At 39.8% G+C, this 25,506-nt stretch overlaps 1 protein-coding gene across 1 annotated transcript in view; it reads right to left on the bottom strand.

Moving 5' to 3' along the window:
• Positions 1-25,506, bottom strand: part of LOC128659185 (signal transducer and activator of transcription 4-like) — a 423,738-nt gene that overhangs the window by 369,246 nt on the left and 28,986 nt on the right. The window contains 1 exon segment of the mRNA XM_053712871.1: positions 20,502-20,630. Coding sequence (XP_053568846.1) covers positions 20,502-20,629 — 128 coding nt within the window. The 5' untranslated portion in view covers position 20,630.

Here is a 25,506-nt window from a genome sequence, read left to right as displayed (position 1 = left end):
AGAGAGATTAGGGGTGGAGGTTTTGGAAGAATGGGGGAAAAATAAAGAGCTCAGTTTTGGAGAGATTTAGCTTGAGGTAGTCAGAGGACATCCAGGAAGAGATGTGAGCAAGACAGTTAGTGAAACGGGGTTAGCAAGGAAGGAGATAGGTCTTGTGCAGAGAAGTAGATTTGGGTGTCGTCGGCATACAAATGATATTGGAAACCGTGTGTGTCAGATTCTACAGTGTAGCTTATGCTGTCTCTTTAAGCAATTGTCCTTACTCCCTATATAACCTCCCACTTCTCTTACCTCATTGCTGGATTAATGTTTTCACATCCCTGCATGAGAAAGCTTCTCAGCCAATCTGCTATCTGACATAGGGGAATCATTCTTCTGCTACACAGAGCAACCACTTCCTGTGCTGCAGCTCTCTCCCTCTCACACAGAACCACCTGTGTGCAGGACTGACATCATCAGCTACTGCCACAGCTCTCACCTCTCACTCTCAAGCTTGTTACCTGCAGTTCAGCATTCTCATACATGCTGAACTCTTCTGTTCCTGGGAAACCTGTAGCAGCACTGGACTCTAACTGACTAAGGTCTAAGGCAGGTTGTATAACTTATTATCTTATGCTAAGTCAATTTAGCTTCATGCTTAGTAACCTGTGAATTGTTACTGAAATCTCTCTCTCATTTATACCTGATTGTATTTGTATGGTTACCTTCTGCTTTAAAGCTATAACCTCCAAGTCTGCAGTGACTCTGGAGAAATAGTTTATAGGCAAACATTAAGACAGATAGTTTAATATTGCCAATTGCATATTGTAATTAAGCTATCTGTAACATCTATCACTTTGCTTAAGTTAACCCATTCAAGTAAGCTGCATAAATTCTACAGAACTGCTTTCAGGAAATCCTCACAAAAACAAGTACATTCACACTTTTTGTTCAGGGTTATAACAGATTAATCCAGCCTAAATTTGTAGAGGTTGAAAGCAGTTATGGAATTAACTGAAATCACTAATCAAGTCACAGCACTTTCACAGCGTATGGATAATGTTACCCAGTCAATTAGAGAATTGCAAACTGAGTATCAATTGTTGAAAGATTGTGTTAGAGAAATGTATGCTTCAAAAACCGCTCAACCTGAACCGCAAGTGTCATTACCTGATAAATTTAGCGGTAATAGGTCTAATTTCAAAGAATTTAGAAATGCCTGTTTACTCCTGTTTGAACTCAAGCCTAAAACCTATAGCACTGATCGCCTTAAGGTTTTAACCATGATTTCCTATTTAAGGGGAGAGCCTCGCAGTTGGGCTGATAGTTTATTTGAAAACCAAAATACCTTATTGGATTCTTTTCAAGACTTTCTAAAAGCACTTTCTTCTCTGTATGACGATCCTTTCAAGCAGGAATCTGCTGAGGCCGGCGTCCTGTGGAGGATTATATTTCACAATTTAAAATATTTGCCATTGAGTCAAAATGGAATGAGGCGTCACTGAGACACCAATTTAGAAGTGGGCTTAGTGAAGATATTAAGGATGAGTTGTCCCGCACAGGTGTACCCCAGAGACTGGAGGATCTTTGCAATCTCTGTACCACTATAGACCGACGACTACGTGAGCGTAAACATGAGAGGTCTAATACGTCAGCTCCCTACAAAAGGTTCACCCCCTCTCCATCAAGTTCCAAGGAAACCGAATCACCTATGGAAATAGGTTTTATGCGTGGTCCTCTCTCCACTGACGAGAAAAGTAGGAAGGCGGGCATTGAGACTATGCTTGTACTGTGCCTCCCCAGAGCATGATGTGTCATCTTGTCCACTTCTTAAAAAGACAAAAGCTGGTAAGATAGAATTTAACACACTTAGTCTGTCTCTATCTAAACATACTCATTCTCATATAACGTTACCTCTTACTTTGCAGTGGGATCGCCACCACATAGAAGTTGAGGCTCTTATTGACACAGGAGCGTCATCAAGTTATATTGATATTCATTTTGTCAATTTAAATAAAATTCCCTTCCTAGCAAAACAGTCTCCTGTCTCCATTAATTTAGTTGATGGCTCTTCTCTCTCCACAGGCCCCATTACACATGAAACAACACCTTTATTACTCTGTACTAGATCTGGACATAGGGAATCGATATCTTTCGACTTAATTCCAAGTCCTCTATACCCAATTATCCTTGGGTTGTCTTGGTTACACATACACAAACCAACCTTTGACTGGCAACGTATGACTGTTGATTTAACTTCTTCCTACTGCACTCAGACTTGTTTTCCATTACCTCATATTTTACTCACAAAGGGATGTTAAATTACCTAGTGATCTAGAGGATTTTCAGGATGTGTTCAACAAAACAGAGGCACAGGTTCTACCGCCCCATAGGTCATACGATTGCCCCATTGACCTTTTGCCTGGTGCAACAATTCCCGTTGGACACATATATCCTCTATCAAGACCTGAATTAGATCACTTAAAGTTATACCTACAAGAAAACCTAGCAAAAGGTTTTATTAGACCATCCACGTCCCCAGCTGGAGCTGGAAACTTTTTTGTTAAAAATAAAGACCAGTCACTTAGGCCCATAATTGACTATCGGGAGCTAAATAAAAGAACAAAGAAAAACCGTTACCCACTCCCGTTAATACCCGAACTTATTGAGAGGTTACGCACTGCCAAGATCTTTACAAAATTGGATCTCAGGGGTGCATATAACCTCATACGAATGAGGGCTGGAGATGAATGGTTGACAGCATTTAGAACTCGATATGGCCTTTACGAATATACTGTCATGCCGTTTGGTCTTTGTAATGCTCCAGCAACATTTCAATGCTTTATTAATGACATCTTTCATGACATCTTAGACAATTTTGTAGTCGTGTACCTAGACGATATACTTATCTTCTCTGAATCCAACAACAACATTTAACTCATGTTAGAACAGTATTAGCTCGTTTTAAGACAACACAAATTGTACGCCAAATTAGAGAAATGTGAGTTCAATAAGCCTGAAGTGACATTTCTGGGTTATGTTATCTCAAGCACAGGAATCACTATGGACGATTCAAAAATACATGCTATAACACAGTGGCCAACTCCTAAAACCAAGAAACAGGTACAGAGGTTTCTTGGCTTTGCCAACTTTTACCAAAAATGTATACATAATTTTGCACACACGGCTAAACCTCTAACTGACCTAACTAAGGGAAAAAACTCATTTGACTGGACTAAGGACTGTGAAAGGGTATTCGAAAAACTAAAAACAGATTTCACCACAGCACCCATTCTGCAGTTCCCAGACCCCAACTTACAGTTTATTGTCGAAGTGGACGCATCAGATTATGCTCTCGGGGCTATACTCTCGCAAAAAACATCTTTAACAGATAAGTTACATCCAGTAGCATATCTCTCCAGACTCCTGTCTCCTGCTGAACGCAATTATCCCGTGGGGGAAAAAGAATTATTGGCAATTAAAACTGCATTTGAACAGTGGCGACACCTTCTAGAAGGTGCTACTTTCCCTGTTATAGTTATAACTGATCACAAAAACTTGCAATATTTACAGCAGAACAGAACCCTATCTTCCAGACAACTACGATGGAATCTATATTTTTCTCGTTTTGACTTTCTGATTATGTACCATCCGGGAAATCGTAATGGTAAAGCGGACGCACTATCCAGACGGGATTCTAGACCTTCTTCTGAAGAAGTTCCATCCACAGTCATTCCTAGTTCTAAAATTCTGGGATTACTTATATCCCCACATCCTGAATTCCAAACCTGTCAAACCCAGGATTCCTCAAAGCCATTGCATCTCTTGCAAGCAAAGGCGGACGGCTTATACTACCATGGAAACCTCCTTTACATACCACCGCAATATAGGTTACAACTCCTTTACTCCTGCCACGACTCTCCAACATCTGGACACTTAGGTCTTAATAAAACTCTGGACTTACTACGACGACACTATTGGTGGCCAGCGATGACCTCAACAGTTCAGGAATACATCGCACAGTGTACAACCTGTTCTACTTCCAAACTGTCTCGTCATTTCCCTGTTGGGTTACTCCAATCTTATCCAGTACCCGAAACTCCCTGGAGCCATATTGCTATGGATTTTATCGTTGACCTCCCAAGCTCTTTTTCCTTTTCTACAATACTAGTTGTTGTAGATCTTTTGAGTAAAATGGCACATTTTATTCCAGCAGTTGGGTTGCCGACAGCTCAGGAAACCAGTGAGTTATTCATTAAAGAAGTTGTTCGGTTACATGGACTTCCCACGGTGATACTCTCGGACAGGGGTTCACAGTTTACCTCACGTTTTTGGAAATCTCTTTGTCAAACTCTGCATATCACTCAAAAACTTACGACCTCTTACCATCCCAATCCAACGGGCAAGTGGAACGAACCAACCAATGGTTGGAGCAGTATCTGCGTTGCTTTTGCTCAAATCAACAAGAAATGTGGACAAAGCATTTAGCTTTGGCAGAGTTTGCCTACAACAATGCTACCAACTCCTCCACTCGACTTAGTCCATTCTACGTCAACTATGGCTTACATCCTAGAATCTCTTTTTACCCATACTTACCAAGTTCCAACCCAAAAGTGAATTATACAGTTAACGATATCTCTCAAACTTTCACCATTGCTCAACAAAATATACAACATGCTCAAAATTCGCAGAAAAAATACTATGACTTACATCACACTCCTCAACCAACGTATCAGATAGGCCAAATGGTATGGTTGTCAACGAAAAATTTAAAATTACATACTCCCTCAAAGAAATTGAGTAAATTATTCATTGGACCATTTCCAATTGTGGATATTAAAAAATCCTGCTACTGTTACACTTCGTCTTCCCGACATCTATAAAATTCATCCCACATTTCACGTCTCTCTGGTAAAGCCTTGTCTTTCTGACAAATTATCTGCAAATGCAGTCTCGCATACAGTCTCACACGATCAAGAGTATGAGGTGCAGTCTATCATTGACTCCAGACGTAGACGCGGGACACTGGAATACTTGATTCACTGGAAGGGCTTTGATCATTCTGAGGATACTTGGGAACCAGCTGCTTCTGTATCTGCTCCGAGATGTGTTTCCCTGTTTCATCGCCGTAACCCAGACCGTCCAGCTCCCTGAACCCTCGTGGTGGGTTCCTTTTCGGGGGGGCTATGTCAGATTCTACAGTGTAGCTTATGCTGTCTCTTTAAGCAATTGTCCTTACTCCCTATATAACCTCCCACTTCTCTTACCTCATTGCTGGATTAATGTTTTCACATCCCTGCATGAGAAAGCTTCTCAGCCAATCTGCTATCTGACATAGGGGAATCATTCTTCTGCTACACAGAGCAACCACTTCCTGTGCTGCAGCTCTCTCCCTCTCACACAGAACCACCTGTGTGCAGGACTGACATCATCAGCTACTGCCACAGCTCTCACCTCTCACTCTCAAGCTTGTTACCTGCAGTTCAGCATTCTCATACACGCTGAACTCTTCTGTTCCTGGGAAACCTGTAGCAGCACTGGACTCTAACTGACTAAGGTCTAAGGCAGGTTGTATAACTTATTATCTTATGCTAAGTCAATTTAGCTTCATGCTTAGTAACCTGTGAATTGTTACTGAAATCTCTCTCTCATTTATACCTGATTGTATTTGTATGGTTACCTTCTGCTTAAAGCTATAACCTCCAAGTCTGCAGTGACTCTGGAGAAATAGTTTATAGGCAAACATTAAGACAGATAGTTTAATATTGCCAATTGCATATTGTAATTAAGCTATCTGTAACATCTATCACTTTGCTTAAGTTAACCCATTCAAGTAAGCTGCATAAATTCTACAGAACTGCTTTCAGGAAATCCTCACAAAAACAAGTGCATTCACACTTTTTGTTCAGGGTTATAACACCGTGGGACTTCATTAGGGAACCTAATGATGACGTGTAGATTGAGAAGGGGACCGAGGACAGAGCCTTGTGGTACCCCGACAGAAAGTGGTGACGGGGCAGAGGAGGCCACAGAGAAGGCTACACTAAAGGTACGGTTTGACAGGTAGGAAGAGAACCACGAAAGGATTGTGTCACAGATGCCAATGGATTGGAGGGCTTGGAGCAAAAGAGGGTGGTCAACAGTATCAAAGGCTGCAGACAGATCAAGGAGGATAAGCAGAGAAAAGTGGCCTTTTGATTTTGCAGTAAGTAGGTCGTTGGTAACCTTAACAATTGCTGTCTCTGTGCAGTGATGGGGATGAAATCCAGATTGCAGTGGGTCAAGGAGGGAGTTTAATGTAAGGAAATGGGATAGGCTTGCATATACTAGTTTTTCGAGAAGCTTTAAGGCAAGAGGGAGGAGGGAAATAGGCTGGTAGTTGGATGGGGAGGTTGGGTCAAGGGAAGGCTTTTTGAGGATAGGTGTGACCAGTGCATGTTTCAGAGATGAGGTAAATATACCGATGCTGAAGGAGAGGTTGAAAATGTGTGTGAGTATAGGGGTAAGAGTAGAAGAGAGGGAGGGAAGTAGCTGTGAGGGGATAGGGTCAAGGGGACAGGTAGTGAGGTGAGAGCGCAGAATAAGTGCTGAAACATCTTCCTCAGTAATAGGGGAGAAAGAGCTAAGTTTATGGCTATGTGGGTTGTGGTTGGTTGCGAGCGTTTAAGGGAGTGAGAGAATGGAATTATGTTGAGAGCTGATTTCATTTCTGATGTAGTCAATTTTGTTATTGAAGTGACTAGCAAAGTCTTGAGCTGACGGAGAAGTTGTATTAGGAGGTGGGGTGGGGTGAAGAAGAGTATTGAAAGTAGAGAATAGACGTTTTGGATTTGAAGAAAGATTAGAGATAAGAGTAGAGAAGTAATGTTGCTTATAGAGATTAAGGGCAGAAAAGTAAGAGTTCAAGATGAATTTGTAATGAAAAAAATGAACTGAACTCCGAGATTTTCTTCAGTGCCGCTCAGCAGTACGGGAACATCTGCGTAGGTACCGCTTCAGAGGAGTATGACAGGGCTGAGGATGAGTGTGTGATTTCCTAGTTATGGTAAGAGGGGCCAGATTGTCAAGGACGGATGTAAGGGTGGAGTTATAGTGGCAGATAGATTGGTCAGGGCAGGAAAAATAGGAGAAGGATGAGAGGAGAGGTTTGAGGGAATTAGCAAGCTGTTGCTGATCTAATGACATAATGCTTCTGTGAAGTTTGGTGTGAGGAGTAGGAGGAGGGAGATATGTTGCAATTGAGGAGATGGTGGTCAGAAAAAGGAAAAGGGGAGTTTGTGAAGTTTGAGATAGTGCATGGATAGCTAAAGATCTGGTCAAGGGAGTGACCGTCTTTGTGAGTGAAAGAATCAGTCTATTGTGACAAACCAAAAGAGGAAGTGAGCACATTTAGCACATAAACATCTGAGCGACCTGTATCCCTCACCTAAATGTATTCCTTTTTTTAGGTAACAGACTTTTTCCTGCTGGTTTAGATACCCGTCCCTTCTGGGTCTGGCAAGAATTGGGATTGAATATGGTGGGTCACATCCTGTATCAAGTTTTGCATGGGATCAAGTCTTTCTGGGAGCTTTTAACTCAGCATAAAATGTATACTTCTGCTTATTTTTAAATAATATTGTACTGATTTTCAGACTCCTAACCAAGCCTCAAAGTTATGTATACAGATAATAGTCTTTTTGTGTCGGCACCTATGTCCTTAGATTAACAATAACCCATGTCAGTTATAAGACACTTTGTAGAAAATGTATCCAACCTTGGCGTATACACAGCCCTTGGAACTATTCAACTCACTCCCCTTACCTCCAAATGCTTCTTAATTGTTGAGAACACTGCCAAACCCTCAGAGGTATAATTGTATTCTACCGACCTTTAGCATGCTTTCCTTGAGCATACGAGACAGTCCGGCTCTTGTCACGATGTCGACTGCTCCAGTCGGTTGTACAGTTCCACGGCTCCTCTCTGTTGGCGTGTGACGTCACTTTGCCCACTTTCGGTTACTGATTCTTTCTCCCGGCGGGGACTGCAAAATCTTCGCTTAGGGGAGGAGGAGTGTAGTTATGCAGGGAACGATCTCTGTAACAAAGCTGTGCAACCTCCGTTTCATGAATACCAACCAAAAAGATAAAAAGCTACGATTACGGCTTTCTGACCAGAAACAAGTCAGCAGTCAGTCCCTGAGTGGAGCCCATACCACTCACATCACCACTGGAGATCCAAGTATTGTATCCCTATCTGGGATGAAAGATTTTATCTGCAAATAAAGTTTTCAATAAGCCATCGCTGTTTGCTGGTGCACCTCATTTTTATCTTTTTGGTTGGTATTTATGTATACAGACTTCAGATTGCTTCTGTTTGTATAATGGGTCTTTTCATATGCAGGGAAAGGGGGAGGGGAAGGGTCTGCTCTCAGCCTCTTTCAGTTGGTGTCTCTGCTTAAACTCATCAACAGTGCTAAATTGGTTGCTTCTAAGTAAGGTTTTAAAAGGGTTTATACTGGATCTGTGCATATTATTCTTTATAGTAGTGTCTATTACATGCAGTTAAATTAAAATTGGTGTATACTGTCCTTTTAAGTTAGGCAATTTTTCACTCTCTGAGATCCTTTTCCATAAAAGGGGTAACGACGAGACATGTCGCACAGGGCAAAAAACACTGATAGCAAGAGACAACAGAAATTTATGGCAGAAAATCAGGCGGAGGATGCAGCCTTGATGTCTCAAGATACCCCCCTGAGATTAGATCATAATGCTTTATTGCAGGAATTAAAATCCTTTTTTCTTCCAAAGATGGATTCACTACAAACAGGTGTTGACACCCTCACATGCGAGGTACGCCAGTTTGCAGCCAGAATAACTGTAGCTGAAACTCGAATTTCAGATGTAGAAGACAGACAGGTCTCAACTGACACAACCATTAAACAACTGGTAAAAAAAACACAAATACTCCAAGACCGAGTAGACGACCTGGAAAATAGAAGTCGGCGCAACAACCTCCGGTTAGTAGGGGTACCGGAATCCATCAAAGGCAAAACCCTGCTAGAGTGTGTGGCGCTGACCTTTCCTAAACTTCTGGGCATTCATCCTGACATCCTACCAATTGATGTGGAGAGAGCACATCGCATAGGCCCGGAGAGAGGCCTGGATCAGGAAAAAAACAAGCCAAGGCAAATCATTTTCAAATGCTTGAACTTTCAAGAAAAGCTCAAAATCTTAAGGGCCTATCGGGCTCGTAAAGAAACCACATATGAAGGCTCAAAACTTCTCCTTTTCCAGGACTACTCCATGGATGTAACAAAGCAGAGAAAAGAGTTTGCTCCTCTGTGTTCATTGCTACATGAGCAGGGAAGACAAGTGGCCTTATTGTTTCCGGCAAAGCTTCGGCTACAGACACCACATGGTGTCAAATTTTTTCATTCACCACAAGCCCTGAAAAGTTTCCTGGCCACCGAGGAAGTACAACACCATCCAGTATGAAAATAACTCTACAACCTAACCGGGGTACATCCGGTTTGAGGGGAGATGATCTCCCTTGTACTCTTAGCATAAGGCTTTAAATTAAATAAATAAATGGCTGAGCAAACTTCACTGCCATATGGTACTGGGGGACATGGTGGCCCTTGGGTCACGAAGATGGACTGTTGCAGTGGGGGGTCATCCCAACCCCCATGGGTAATGTTGTACCAATTTCATTTTGTGTATTATGGTTATATTTTGTTATTGTTTTTAAGTTTTATTTGTTATATAGGTTTCATCAGCTGTTTAGTTCTATGGCAGCTATTTTTGACAGTAGATGTAAAGATTGATTTGCAGACAGCAGGTTGGATTAAGATGTTAAGTTATAAGTTACTATATTCTGGTGCAGAACTTTTTCATAGACACACAACCACAACACTTCACTTGTTAGGAGGTGCACACCAAGGAGATAAGGGGAACATAGGTAGACGCATACTACTAGATCTTACTGTAACAAACAGGCAATTGGTTAAAAATGTCTACAATATTGGTTAGAGGAACATTGGGATCTGAGAGTAACTGTGTCACACCCACTCAAATTTCAGCAGCCAACCTACACCAGATCGGGCTGGGAGGACACATTGAGGGGGAGGCAGTTGAGACCAGAGGGGTTATAGAGGACAGACACCATTCATCAAACAGGGCACTAGAACAACCACAAATCACAGACACACGCAGCTCGCATAGAGCCAGGCCACAACTACTACCTATAGAAGTATGCTTAAAGGAAAATGATAACTCTGTGACATGGTTAGGTGGTAAGACATTAGAAACAACCTCACGCAGTTTGCATAATTACAGACCGGAAAGCCATCAGATGAGGAGGATTCTCACTGTGAAATTTCTAGAGGTACTTGTAAAAGATGTTTGTCTATCACCCTGATGATTTGTGAAATGTTATGCTTACTTTTGGGATTTCTTGGGCACCTTGTGTCCTGCATTGATTTGTCAACTTCCGGACCCCACCTTCCTCCCCTTCGAAACTCTTTACCTAACCCCCCTCTTCCCACTACTCTCGCTATTTACCTTCCCCCCTTTTTTTTTTCTCCTTTCTCTCGCACTAGACAACACAAAACTTACATAGATGCCACTTAAACTTATAACCTGGAATGTGGGGGGCCTTAATACACCTATCAAATGAAAAGCGGGTTCTTAACCATCTTAGGAAGTTAGGCACAGACATCGCTATGCTTCAAGAGACGCATCTCACAGACACAGAACACCAGAAATTAAAGAGGGAATGGGTGAATCAAGTAATCTTTTTGTCTCACACGATAGCCAGTAGGGGTCTAGCGGTAGTGTTTGGGAAGAAACTGAAGGTCAACATAAAATCTACATACCTTGACCCTAACTCTAGGTACATGATAATTGAGGTGACTATTGACTCGGTAGACTATGTTCTCTGTAACTTATACGCACCAAATCATAGAGACCAGAAATTCTGGGAGAACTTAATAGAACATCTGGCACCCCATTTGGGCTCCAAACTGATAATCGGAAGGGATTTTAATATGTCTCCCACTCATACCCTAGACAGACAATGGCTGGACCCCCTTAGAGCTAAAGACCCCCAAAAAAATTACAAAGCAAAATATGAATCAAAGATATTCAAAATGTTTGAAACAGATATTAATACTAGTGACGTGTGGAGGTTATATAACCCAGAGGGCAGAGATTATACATGTCTCTCAAAAGCTAAGCACACACTGTCTAGGATAGATATTTTCCTTATAGATAACAAATTGACAGATCGGGTTCAGCACTGCAAAATCCATGACATACTGATCTCAGACCACGCACCGGTTGCATTGACACTAGAAACTGACGGAGCGCACACCAACAGAAATATTCTTCGCTTTCCTACTTACCTGACGAAGTCCTTCATCAAATTCCTGCAGCACTCATGGACAGACTATGCAACAGACAATGCTATCCATACAGATAATGTAGCACTATTTTGGGAGACAGCCAAAACTGTATTAGCAGGTAACATTATTTCCTATGCAGCTAAAGTAAAACAAAGGACCCAATATAAACATAGAACACTTCAAAAACAGCTAGGTCAGGCTTACCACTTATACCTCCAGACCAACTCGAAGGCTCTGTATGATAAATATTTAGCGGCTAAAGCCGAGTTGGAGGCTTTTGCACACCAGCAGGCAGCATCTGGACTATTAAAAACAGCGGGCAGATTCTATAGATTTGGGAATCGTGCAGGTAGATTATTGGCCATGTTGACGAAATCCCAAACGGCAAAAATCAATGTCGCTGCTCTGCGCTGGAAAGGTCGAAAATTCACCAATCCCGCAGACATAGTGAATTGTTTTAAACAATACTACACTCAGCTGTATACCAGACAGACCCCAGTATCGGGGGAACGGTTGATTCAATTCTGGGAATCAATAGGTCTGCCACAGGTTACCTCAGAACAATTAGACAAACTGAATGCCCCGATTACCTCAGATGAACTAGCTTCCACTCTGAAAAACCTTTCCCAGGGCAAGACACCGGGTCCAGACGGCTTGCCTTCCGAATTTTATAAAGTCTTACAGACACAACTGACCACCACCCTTACCCGGCTGTTCAACTCTTTCTTGCGGATGGACGAGTGTCCCTCAAAAGAATTCATAGCGGCACACATCACGCTCATCCCCAAACCAGGCAAGGATCATTCCTTGCCGGAATCTTATAGGCCCATTTCACTCCTGAATGTGGACTATAAAATGTTCACCAAAATCATAGCAAATAGACTCAAGACCATACTGCCGGATCTGATCCACCCAGATCAGACAGGTTTTATATTTAAACGCACATCAGTGGCGAATTTGCGGAGAGTCTTGCAGGTTATAGATTTCTACTGGACTAAGGGAAATAGCGCTGATGAAAAAAGAGATCGGGAGGCCTTCCTGCTGTCACTCGACGCAGAGAAGGCCTTCGATAGGGTAGAATGGCCCCACTTGATGGAATCACTTCATAGATTTGGTTTTAGGGGCCCCTTTTTGGAAGTATTAGGCAAAATTTATGATTCACCAGTGGCCAGAGTTCTATCTAATGGCCTCTTTTCGGAAGACCTCTGTTTGCAGAGAGGAACCAGACAGGGTTGCCCCCTCTCCCCGCTATTGTTCAACCTAGCATTGGAGCCATTAGCTATAAAGCTCAGACGGGCCTACCCAGGTATAATAATAAAGGACATCCCCCTTCAATTGGCATTATACGCGGATAACATGCTACTATTTGTGGATTCTCCACAAACGCATGTCCCTACCATACTTCAAACAATAGAGGAATTCGGTAGCTTGTCAGGGTACAAGATAAACGCCTCCAAATCAGAGGTCTTGTGGCTTCATAGAAAGCCGCACATCAATCACAACTTCCCGTTTGTGGAAGCAACAGAAGGTCTTACATACCTAGGCACCCATTTGCATCGGGACCCTTCGAGAATTTACAAACTGAATTTGTCTAATAAGTGCACACAGCTATCTTCTCAACTATCGAACTGGCTCAACCTCCCTCTGGGATTATCGGGCAGGGTCAATCTAGTCAAGATGACTATTTTGCCTAAAATCCTCTACCCAATGCTCATGCTGCCATTTCTCCTAACTAACGCAGATTTACAACTGCTAACCAGGGCAATCTCTCAATTTGTTTGGAAAAAGAACAAACCGAGAATAGCGTTAGAAAAACTACAACTTCCATACTCTGCTGGAGGCTTAGCCCTCCCGAATATAAAGCTATATAATTGGGGGGCATTGGCCAGGTTGGTGTTGGACTGGCAGCTGGGCACGGCGCACTTTGGAGATGACAGGTTGGAAAGAGCTATGGTAGCTCCTATCTCGTTGGCTTACCTGCCCTATGGAAATGGGAAAACACTCCCTGCTGACATTCTCAATAATGTATCATATAGAGACCCACTGAGAGCCTGGCACAAGATTTACAGATATCTCCATGTCGACTCTCCCTCCTCGAAATTCATCCCAGTAGTGGGGAACCCAGATTTCCCCGCAGGATCGGACCAGGAACCCTTTCGTACCTGGGAAGGGTTGGGCCTTAAAATTATAGGAGACGTGCTGGACCCGCTGCAACACACGGTCCGCTCATTTCAGGAATTAAAAACCAAATTCTCAATCCCAAATGGCCATTTTTATGCCTACTTGCAGCTAAGGCACTATATAGGATCATTGCAAGCGTCTAATGAGAGCTTCTGGGAAGCATCGCCTTTCGCAATAACTCAGACCATGTTCCGGATGGAATCATTCTCGCTATCCCACATTTATGCACGTCTTCTGCGACAAAAAGAACCTATGGTTCTGACAAAACTGTTGCAAAAACTCAATGCCATATGCTCGACGGAATGGACAACACAAGACATCAAAGAGAGCCTGGAGAAAGCTAGACAGGCATCACTAGCGGTCACACATAGAGAATCACAGGTTAGAATCCTACATTTGGACTATATCACACCACACAGGCTTTCTAAATGGGACAAACGAATCCCGGACCACTGTATTAAATGCAGAATGACAACTCCCTCACTCCAACACTATTTCTACACTTGTCCAAGGGTCGGGAGATTTTGGGCTCAATGTCAATACTGGCTGAAGACTACATTCCAAATAGAAATCAAATTCACAGAGCTAGAAATTTTCCTACTTAAATGGGAGGATACACACAAGAGGTTACACAAATTCCTCTCACTATACACTATGTTGGCTAGACAATGCATTCTCAAAATATGGATTACTAGGCAACCACCGACAATAGCACAGCTGAATCATATGGTGCTCAAACAGCTTTTTGTGGAACAGCATGATGTTAAACTCGACACAGCACGTAGGTTACGCCCCTTCCTTTATAAATGGAAAATATACATAGATACATTAGATCCTTCCATACAGAGTCAAATAATGAAACCATTCGCTCACCTGGAGGCAGTATTACAAATGAATATCAGAGAGGAAAGGCAGCGCCCATCGGATAGGGAACAGACTAATGCCCCCTTAAAGGTCATGTTATTCTGAAAGGTTTTTTTTTGTTTTTTTTCTCTCCTCCCTACCCTCCTCTCTCTCTCCCTCACCCTCTTCCCCTCCCGGTATGGTTGATGACTGAGAACAGAGGCACCAGAAAGTCAACTGTTTTTTTTTTTTTTTTTTTGTTTTTTTTATAGTTTTGGGTTAAGTTGTAAATTGTTTTTTTATTGTTTAGATGTTTAAAATAAGAGAAAAACCTTCAAAGGAATGGAGTGTAAAACCAAGAGCAAACACTGGAGCTATGGCTCACAACCTATTGGACTTACTGTATTACATGGACACTATTTTCTAAAGTCAGGCATAAACATCTGTGGTACTAACTGTATGTATATCGATTGTAAGACTTGACTGAGGTTATTATTGTACTTGCTTCATTTCCTTTAATAAAAGTGAATTAAAAAAAAAAAAAAAAGGGGTAACGACAGTACATGAAGCATTGGAGCGTAGACATTGCGGAACCCTGATATCCTAACACATTACGGGGAGTTTAGAATTAGTCAGAAAGTCTACTATTTCAATGTTGCTTAGGGAAATGCAGGTCAGGATGGATAATAGGGAATTAATCACACCTCACCAGCTTTGTAGATGGCGGCTTACCTTTAGCAATATGTGTGAATGTAATATGGGGGACCCAGACTACATACTCTAATTTGTATCGTGCCATATGATTAAACAATTTTGGTGCAATATTGGATTAATAGGACTTTTGCAATTGATATTTTGGTGGGGGCTTTACAGATTTGCTTTCTAGTATGGGACAAATCCCTTGCCAGGCTCCATAGTATTCTCTCAATACTAGTCCTCTTGGCAAGGGCATGTATTTTAAGCTAATGGACTATGAAGGATCTTCCTTCTATTCCTCAGCTTAAATGCAAATTGCTAACACAGCTTTTTCTAGAACAATTTGATGTCAAATTAGATATCTCCAATAGGCAACATAGTTTTTTTAAACGTTGGCAGTCATATTTGAAAGCATTGAATGTCACTCTTAAAAGACAGATATCAATGCCCTATATTCACAAATGGAGATCCTTCTCTCAGCCACCCTATGAAGTGAATGGGGAATATTATATGATAACCAGGATAGGAAGAGTGCCGACACCCTTTGGGATTTAATTGGCATTGATGTGCTTTATTAGACCAGGTTGGGCTTATGGTTGGTATGTTGAAGTGTGGGGGGGGGGGAGAGTTGATTGAGGTGATCTTTTTTTCTCTAGGGTTTCTCTAGCTTTATGTTTTTAGTCAGAGCACTCAACATGGTCACTGACTCCTTTTGTAAGTTTTTTTGTACATTATTACACACCTTATAAGATTACATCTTTTTTTAAGGTTTTATGTCTTTATTGTAACTTTTTGATAAAAAGGAGACAACTCAAAATGTTTTTTTCATGATTCAGGTAGAGAATATAATTGTAAGCAACAATTTACTTATAGGCCCCTAGTTATCAATGTCTGTCGGACCTGATCCGACAGTGCGGATCAGGTCCGACAGACATCGCTGAATACAGCGAGCAGTACGCTCGCCGTATTCCGCATTGCACCAGCAGCTCACAAGAGCTGCTGGTGCAACGCCGCCCCCTGCAGACTCACGGCCAATGGGCCGCCAGCAGGGGGTGTCAATCAACCCGATCATACTCGATCGGGTTGATTTCCGGCGATGTGTGTCCGCCTGCTCAGAGCAGGCGGACAGGTTATGGAGCAGCGGTCTTTGTGACCGCTGCTTCATAACTGGTGTTTCTGGCGAGCCTGCAGGCTTGCCAGAAACACTGGGCATCAAGCTCCATACGGAGCTTGATACATATGCCCCATTGTATCTTATTTGCTTCATTATCTTGGAATCCTTTGTTGAAGAAGCAGCAATGCACTTCTGGGAGTTAGCAGGACATATTGGAAGCCAATAAGATAAGGCATATATGTGCAGGCACCAATCAGCAGCTTCTGAGCCTACCTAGGTATCAATTCCAACAAAAGATATTAAGAGATTAGATAATAGAAATAAATTGGGAAGTTGTTTAAAATCACATGCTATTTAATGAAAGAAAAAACTTGGGTTTCATCTACCTTTAAATGTCAAAGTACTCTAGTATGTGTTGTGTATATCTCTCACACAGTGGGAGACAGCTGATGGACATGAAAATTAATACTTTGAACAGTGTGCATATTCAGTTATTATTTTCCCTCTACATTCACTGACAATTTCTGTATGTTGGACTTATATGAGTTTGTTAAAGGGATATGAAACCCAAAATTATTTTTTTATGTTTCAGACAGAACATACATTTTTAAAAACTTTCCAATTTACTTCTTTTATCAATTTTGCATCATTCTCTTGGTATCCTTTATTGAAGGAGCAGCAATGCTCTACTGGGAGCTAGCTGGACATATTGCAAAACCAATAACACGAAGCATATGTGTAACTAGGGTACCAAGTTGACAAAGCAAATTAGGTAATATAAGTAAATTACCTAAAATTGTATGCTGTATCTGAATCATGTAAGATTAATTTTGACTTTATTGTGCCTTTAAGTTTTATAGATGTCATATTAAGACCCTTATGTTTTACATTTTATAGCAATATATAAGCGATCATGTTTACACGTAGGTAGGGTTGCCAGCTGCCCTCCATACAAATACTGCACAATCTGATTTGGTACTGATGGTAGGTGGAGGTGACATAATGGTCCCACCACAAAGTTCTATCTTAGGCCACACTCTTAACCATATGATTTACATTATTCACAACTGAGCTGTGATTGTATACCAATGACACACAAATAAGATGCCAATGACACACAAATAAGATGCCAATGACACACAAATAAGATGCCAATGACACACCAATAAGATGCCAATGACACACAAATAAGATGCCAATGACATACAAATAAGATGCCAATGACACAAATAAGATGCCAATGACATACAAATAAGATGCCAATGACACACAAATAAGATGCCAATGACACACAAATAAGATGCCAATGACACACAAATAAGATGCCAATGACATACAAATAAGATGCCAATGACACACAAATAAGATGCCAATGACATACAAATAAGATGCCAATGACACACAAATAAGATGCCAATGACACACAAATAAGATGCCAATGACACACAAATAAGTGATTTTACTTCTTTGACTGCCAGTAAAAACACACATAGCAACTTTACATCACCAGGTTGAAAGTAAAAAATAAAGCACATATTTTACCCACTTCTTTTTAGGCCATATTTGTAATGCATAGGAGGCATTTAAAGGGACATTAAACCCAAATTTTGTCTTTCATGATTCAGATGGAGAATACCATTTTAAACAACTTTCTAATTTACTTCTATTATCTAATTTGCTTCATTCTCTTGATAGTCTTTCCTGAAAAGCATATCTAGATAGGCTCAGCAGCTTCTGATTGGTGGCTGCACGTAGATGCCTCATGTGATTGGCTCACCCGTGTGCATTGCTATTTCTTTAACAAAGGATTTCTAAATAATGAAGCAAATTAACTAATAGACGTAAATTGGAATGTTGTTTAAAATTGTAATCTCTGTCTGAATCATGAAATAAATTTTTGGGTTTAATGTCCCTTTAAAGGTACGACTTATGGGACTTTAAAAAACTGGACATTTAAGTACTCAGCATTTTAGTATAGATTTTTCTGGACAGCCTGCTGAAATACTGTACTGTCCAGTTAAATACTTGACACGTGGCAACCCTTAAGTAGTAGGTGAAGTACAAAGAGAGTTTTTCTTATTGAAGAAGACAGAACTAAAGGACGCTCTCTATTAGCAAAGAAACATATTTCCTTTTAAAGAAATAAAAATGATGTTGCTGTTGTTGAATTTTTAATTCCAAAAACTAAAATCAAAAAAGTTTAAAAAATGTATTTGTGCTACCAAAAATATAAAAAAAAAGTTGTCACCTGCACAAATGTTTTTCTTTCATCGTGCAATTTATACTGTATAGCCTAAAAAAATGGAGACCCAAATAATTAAATGCTTGATAAAAAATCACCTTTACAATTGAGCCTACAACATCTAGACTAAGTTATTGGAAGCAGCATCTTTTGTTACCTATATTTCTCCAACATTATATCAACATTTCAGTAAGTCTATTATAGAACTGCCTAAGTAATAAGTAAGGATTTCTCAAAGTATTAGGCACAAAATCTCATATCTCCCAAGGAGCATAGCATTCATTTTCAAAGTTTACCTTCAGCCAAACTAAAATAGGCAGACACTCACTTACTATAAATTAACAAAATATACACCTTTTTTATAGCAAAAAGAATCCAAAAGGCATAAATAGACCATGAAAGCAGTACTTAAAGGGGCATGAAACTCAAAAATGTTATTTCATGATTTAGGTAGAACAAACAATTTTAAACAACTTTCCAGTTTACTTCTATTATCAAATTTGCTTAAATCTCTTGGTATTATTCGTTGAATGAGAAGCAATGCACTACTGGTTTCTAACAGAACACATGGGTCAGCCAAGGACAATCAGTATATATATGCAGCAACCAATCAGCAGCGAGAACCTAGGTGCTTTGCTGCACCTGATCTTTCCTAAATAAACCTATCAGCTAAGGATAACAAGAGAAGGAAGCAAATGTAATTATAGAAGTAAACTGAAAAGTTGTTTACAATTGTAGGATCTGTCTTAATCATAAATGTCTAATTATGACTTTATTGTGCCTTTAAGAAAACTCCACCATCTCTATGTTAGAAAGGCATGAATAAAATCACAGGTAACACAGCCACTGACCCATATTACCCTAATGCCTAGTTTCGATTGAGGTGGTAAAGTTTGGAAACTGGTGATAAAAAAAAATGTATCTCCATTAAAGTCTATAGAGAATTTTTATGTTACCAATATTTTCCAAACTTAACCACCACAGTCGAAACTAGGCCTAAGAAGTAACATGTTCTAAACGCAAATATATTTTGTGTCTTAAAGTGATCACTTAAACGTATAAATTTCCCCAATTTGTTCTTTTTATTGAGAACTTAAAGACTGGCATTATCAAATCTGGCCTATTTTCCATTGGGGTGCTAAGGTTTGGAACCTCGTTGGAACTCAAAAAATCACCATAGAATTTAACCCTTTGGGGCCCATTTATCAAGCTCTGAGCAGGCGGACAGGAATCGCCAAAATTCAACCCGATCGAGTACGTTCGGGTTGATTGACACCCCCTGCTGGCGGCCCATTGGCCGAGAGTCTGCAGGGGGCGGCATTGCACCAGCAGCTCACAAGAGCTGCTGGTGCAATGCTGAATACGGTGAGCGTATTGCTCTCCGCATTCAGCGATGTCTGTCGGACCTGATCCGCACTGTCGGATCAGGTCCGACAGACATTTAATAAATATGCCTCATTGAGTGCTAAGCACTTTTCCACCTGGGTGCTAAGCTGTTCAAAGGTTTTTTTCTTTTTTTTAACTTTTTTCTTTTCTTTTTCCAGATCCCCAAGACTTATACTGTTAGAAAGGTGATTACCTTTCCAACGGTGGGTCTTGGGGGTCTGTAGCTGCTTAGATGCCTGAGATACAGGCTTCTAAGCAGCATGTCCCCTTTTCCTATACTTAGCATTGTTAAGTTTAAATAAAGTTTCCTGGTGACCTCACCGTGTATAATGTGAAGCCCCGGCGATGCTTGTCACTATGCAGGCCCCGTATACAGGGTAGGAGCGGGTTGGAGCCCCCAGATCTTCCTCAAGGTGGGAGAGTGCTAGCGACGGCTCTGAGCCGTCGTTAGCACCTGAGTGGGAAACTCTATGACGGCTCAGAGCCATCGTTAGCACTGAAAGGGTTAATGGATATTAATGTGTTGTCACCAATTTCCACAATTTACCACCTCAATGGAAACTAGGCCTCTGTTGGAATTTAACAGGCGGCCAATAGCATATACTTTTTTATTTACAGATGCACATTATTAGATGTAAATGGTCTTCTACATAAAAGTAAACATTAAGGAATCTTACCAATCTTGATTTTCTAACCATGCTGCCAGTAAATGTCTTACTTCCATGGGAAATGTATCATCATAAAACTGGTCTACCTGTTCCAAAAATCTTTGCTCCAGTTGTTGGACTTGATTCCACTGAGACATGCTAGAATATAAAATATAAAGTTAGTGACAAATTGTGGCCATAGCTACAATATTTTTAGTTTGATAACTCACCTTTTAATGCATCTTAAAAAAACACCCCATTATCCAATTAAACACTATTCTAGAAGATTACATTGGTGGAATCTCTAAAACACCCCCCACCTTGCCTCCCTGACATTTATTAAAAAAGAAGGATCATCTCTCATTCAAACAGAGGTTCTTATGTATCTAAAGTTGCCACTGGTGTTTATAACATAATATAAATGTATAAGGCAAATGTTCATGACACATCTTGCTTAAAAGTTGAAACTTTTCTCAGACTTATGGCTATTAGGCAGCCTTATGCAACACAATTTACATGATAGATTACATCACTGTATAGTGCTCAATAAATTAAACCATTTGAAAATTGTACTGAAAGTACAAAGTAAAAATCGTAATTACAGAACACATTAAAAGTTGTACTGTAGAGTACAAAGGAACAAAACATACTTAATGAATACAATAAAAAACAAATCATATTTAGTGCACAATATAAGTTTGATATAAGTTAAAATAATAGCAAAAAGTACAAATGACAAAGTTAACTTTAGTTTTGTAATTTAAAATGAGTCACATGGCCTTGTTGAGGATGAGAAACAGGGGCATTACTTGGGCATATCTACAGTTCTCTCAGTAATCCTATTGTATTCTCTAAGCTTTTACACCTGCAGCTCTTGCTGTTTTACATCTCTAAATGTATGCTGTCAAGTTTGTCTAAAAATAAGAAATGCAATTATGGCTGATAGCCACCACGCTAAACATCGCACATATTACAGTTGAAAGTTATGGATTGCACTTGAGTGCAAGCTGATATAATGCTAGAAGAATTACATAAAGTAAAGCATTAAGGAAAGACTAAAAGAAAAGTTTATCAAAACACATGTAAAACATATTAAAATAAAGTATTACACACATATTTAAAGAAAAAAAAAAGGACATCAGTTTAATATTGAAATAAAATTTCTTTAAAAGGGTTAAAAAGGGATACAGTATATAAAAAGGTGTTAGACTGGGAAGGGTTCAAAGTTAATTGGCAAGAGAGTGATTACTCTCTTGCCAATGAAACATCATTTGACCATATCTGCTATGTTTGTATTTTTACTGTATTATATGTAGATAATATTGTACAGATGTATAATTGTATATATGTAGCCTACTATCAAATATATTTTCCTTACATAATATTAAGTTAAAGTACAATAACGCTTTATGACATTAGCTTGTTTTGTGACATTGGGATTATTAATGCCAATAGTTGTGTGTAATGGGATACAGTGGTCTTAGTCTATCATATTGTGGAACATTATAACAGCAGCATTTATGCTATTTCATTATTTATGTTACAATTGTTCGCATTGCAACACTGTTGTATTATTCATCATGTAGGCTGTGTATTTTAACAGGGGGGGGGGGGGATTTAACATACATTAGCCAATTATGTTTTACTTCTTTTAACTGCTGGTGTAATGATTAGACTGTATGGCCAGTCTTGACCTCAGCCCTATGTAAGTCGCTCTGGAATTTTAATTAATACTTTCAATAAAAGTCAAGTTTTAACGATGCCAAGCAATGCTTTTTATTTATGATGTGGATTAACCAGTTTATGCAATAACTCTTTGGACTTTGTGTATCAATTACACTATACACAACATGAATACTTGTACAAAACAATTACAGTATTTTTAACAGTTGTGAACTGACCTTAACACATTGAAAAAGTACTAAGGGAGGGGGAAATAGCAAAATTCTAGGTTTTTGTTAGCTGTTTTTTTTTAACCCTTTGAGTGCTAAGCACTTTCCCACCTGGGTGCTAAGCTGATTTGAGTTTTTTTTTATATTTTTAAACTTTTATTTTCTTCAGATACCCAAGACTTATACAGTTGGAAAGGTTAGGCAATTACCTAACGGTAGGTCTTGGGGGTCTGTAGCTGCTTAGATGCCTGAGATACAGGCTTCTAAGCAGCATGCCCTCTTTCCTTGTACTTATTGTATTTTGTTAATTAAGTTGCGCGGTGACATCATTAAGTCATTGTGCGTGCGGTCACCATGTAAAATGTGAAGCCCCGGCGATGCTTGTCACTATACAGGCTTGATCTCTGGGGTAGGAACGGGTGGGAGCCCCAAGATCTCCCTCAAGGTGGGAGAGTCTAGCGATAGCTCTGAGCCATTGTTAGCACCTGAGTGGGAAACTCTGCGACGGCTCAGAGCTGTCGTTAGCACTCAAGGGGTTAAGAACGATTTTAATAACAAATAGAAGTTTGAAACCTGAGACTTTAAACTATTTTTTTATTAAAATGTTGTTTTTAGGCATAACAGTTTTTTGGATGTTTTAATTTACATATTAGCTGGGGGAAAAGCATGCAGAGTCCTCAGACCAGTATTAAATATTCACAAGATGTTGATAACTATCTCAAATATATTTTAGCAATTATTGTTACTACACAACTCAATCGTAATTGATTTATCTGCCTGAGAGAGATTGAGACAGAAAGACCTAGAACCTGACACACTGAGGATATAACATATTCTAACCAACTGAGCCGTCTCATAAATCCCACAGATTAATGTCATTATCAAAACCCAGTTATTACACATGTGCAACGCTAAAAATGTATTTTCGTTTTCATTAGTTAAATAAATAATTTCGTTTCGACAAATTAGTTTAGTTAAGATTAAAAAAAAAAATGTTTCGGCAAATTAGGTATGTTAAGTTAAATCGTCTTTTCGGATCCGTTAGTTTTCTCGGGACCATTCTTTATTCATATGCATTATTCTATTCTGAAGATTAGATTAATGCATATGAATAAAGAATGGATCCAAAAAAACGAATGCCGCCAATTGCCAAAACAAAATTATCAAAAACCGCCGCCACCACCACCCACATCGCTGACACTAAATAAAGCTATTAACCCCTAAACCATCGTTCCCCAACATCACCAACACTAACTAAACCTATTAACCCCAAAAAGCAGTTCCCCGACATCGCCGACACTAACTAAACCTATTAACCCCTAAACTGCAGTTCGCCGACATCGCCAACACTAACTAAAACACTAACTTAACCTATTAACCCCTAAACTGCAGTTCCACAACATTGCCAACACTAACTAAACCTATTAACCCCTAAACCGCTCCCCCACATCTCTGACACTAACTAAACCTATTAACACCTTAACCACAGTTCCCAAATATCGCTGACACTAACTAAACCTATTAACCAATAAACCGCAGTTCCCCGACATCGCTGACACTAACTAAACCTATTAACCCCTAAACTGCAGTTCCCTAACATCGCTGACACTAAATAAACCTATTAACCTCTAAACCGCAGTTCCCTGACATCACCGACACTAACGAAACCTATTAACCCCTAAACCGCAGTTCCCCTACATCGCAGACACGAACTAAGACACTAAATAAACCTATTAACCCCTAAACCGCCGTACACCCACATCGCCAATACTAACTAAAACACTAAATAAACCTATTAACCCCTAAACCGGGGTTTTAGCCAAAAGGATTTAAGCAGCCCTCATTCCTATTGGCTGATTTGAATTTTTCAGCCAATAGGAATGCAACGGTACCCCAATAAAGGTTACCTTGCTTTGAATCCTCAGTGTGCGGCGGACGATTGCATGAACAGGACCTCCATGTCGGAACGATGTACCTCCACCTGGACTTCAGCAACTGTGAGTACCGATTTTGGGGTTAGTGTTAGATATTTTTTTGTTTTTTTGGGTTGTTGTTTTTTTTTTTAGATTAGGGCTTTTTTATTTTAATGGGCCAAAAAAAGAGCTGAATGCCCTTTTAAGGGCAGTAAAGAAGCTGAATGCCCTTTTAAGGGGGTTTGTTTTTATTTTTTTGCAAAAGAGCTGTTAACTTTAGGGCAATGCCCCACAAAAGGCCCTTTTAAGTGCCCTTGGTAGTTTATTATAGATTAGGGTTTTTTTTGTGTTTTGTTTTTTTTTGGGGGGGGGGTTTTAACAGGGTATTAGAATAGGAATCATTTTTATTGTTTTGGATAATTTTGTTTGTTATTTTTTGTAATGGTAGTTCTTTTTTATTCTTTGAATTTTAGTATTTATTATTTTTTGTAATTGTAGTTTTAATTTTTAAGTAATCTTAGATGTTTTATTTTTAGTAATGTTAGGCTTTATTATTTTTAGTAATGTTAGGTTTAATTAGTGTAAGCTTAGGTTTTATTTTTGCTTCACAGGTAAGTTTGTCTTTATTTTAACTAGGTAGTTAATAAATAGTTATATTGTAGCTAGCTTAGGTTTTATTTTTATTTCACAGGTAAGTTTTTATTTATTTTAAAATAGGTAGTTAGTTAATAATTGTAACTTTAATTTAGGTCTATTTTAATTATGTTTAAGTTAGGGGGTGTTAGGTTTAGGGGTAATATAGTTTCATTTAAGTTGTTGCAATGTGGGGGGCGGTGGTTTATGGGTTAATAGGTTTAGTTAGTGTCAGCGATGTTTGGGAACTGTGGTTTAGTGGTTAAAAGGTTAAGTTAGTGTTGGCGATGTCAGGGAACTGTGGTTTATGGGTTAATAGGTTTAGTTAGTGTTGGCGATGTCAGGGAATTGCGGTTTATGGGTTAATAGGTTTAGTTAGTGTCAGCGATGTTTGGGAACTGCAGTTTAGGGGTTAATAGGTTTAGTTAGTGTCAGCGATGTTTGGGAACTGCAGTTTAGGGGTTAATAGGTTTAGTTAGTGTCAGCGATGTCAAGGAACTGTGGTTTATGGGTTAATAGGTTTAGTTAGTATCAGCAATGTTTGGGAACTGCGGTTTAGTGGTTAATAGGTTAAGTTAGTGTTGGCGATGTTTGGCA

The sequence above is a fragment of the Bombina bombina genome, chromosome 1, assembly GCF_027579735.1.
Source record: "Bombina bombina isolate aBomBom1 chromosome 1, aBomBom1.pri, whole genome shotgun sequence".
Classification (NCBI taxonomy): domain Eukaryota; kingdom Metazoa; phylum Chordata; class Amphibia; order Anura; family Bombinatoridae; genus Bombina; species Bombina bombina.
Note: the sequence above shows the minus strand (reverse complement) of the source record. Positions and strands in the feature narration are given on the sequence as shown.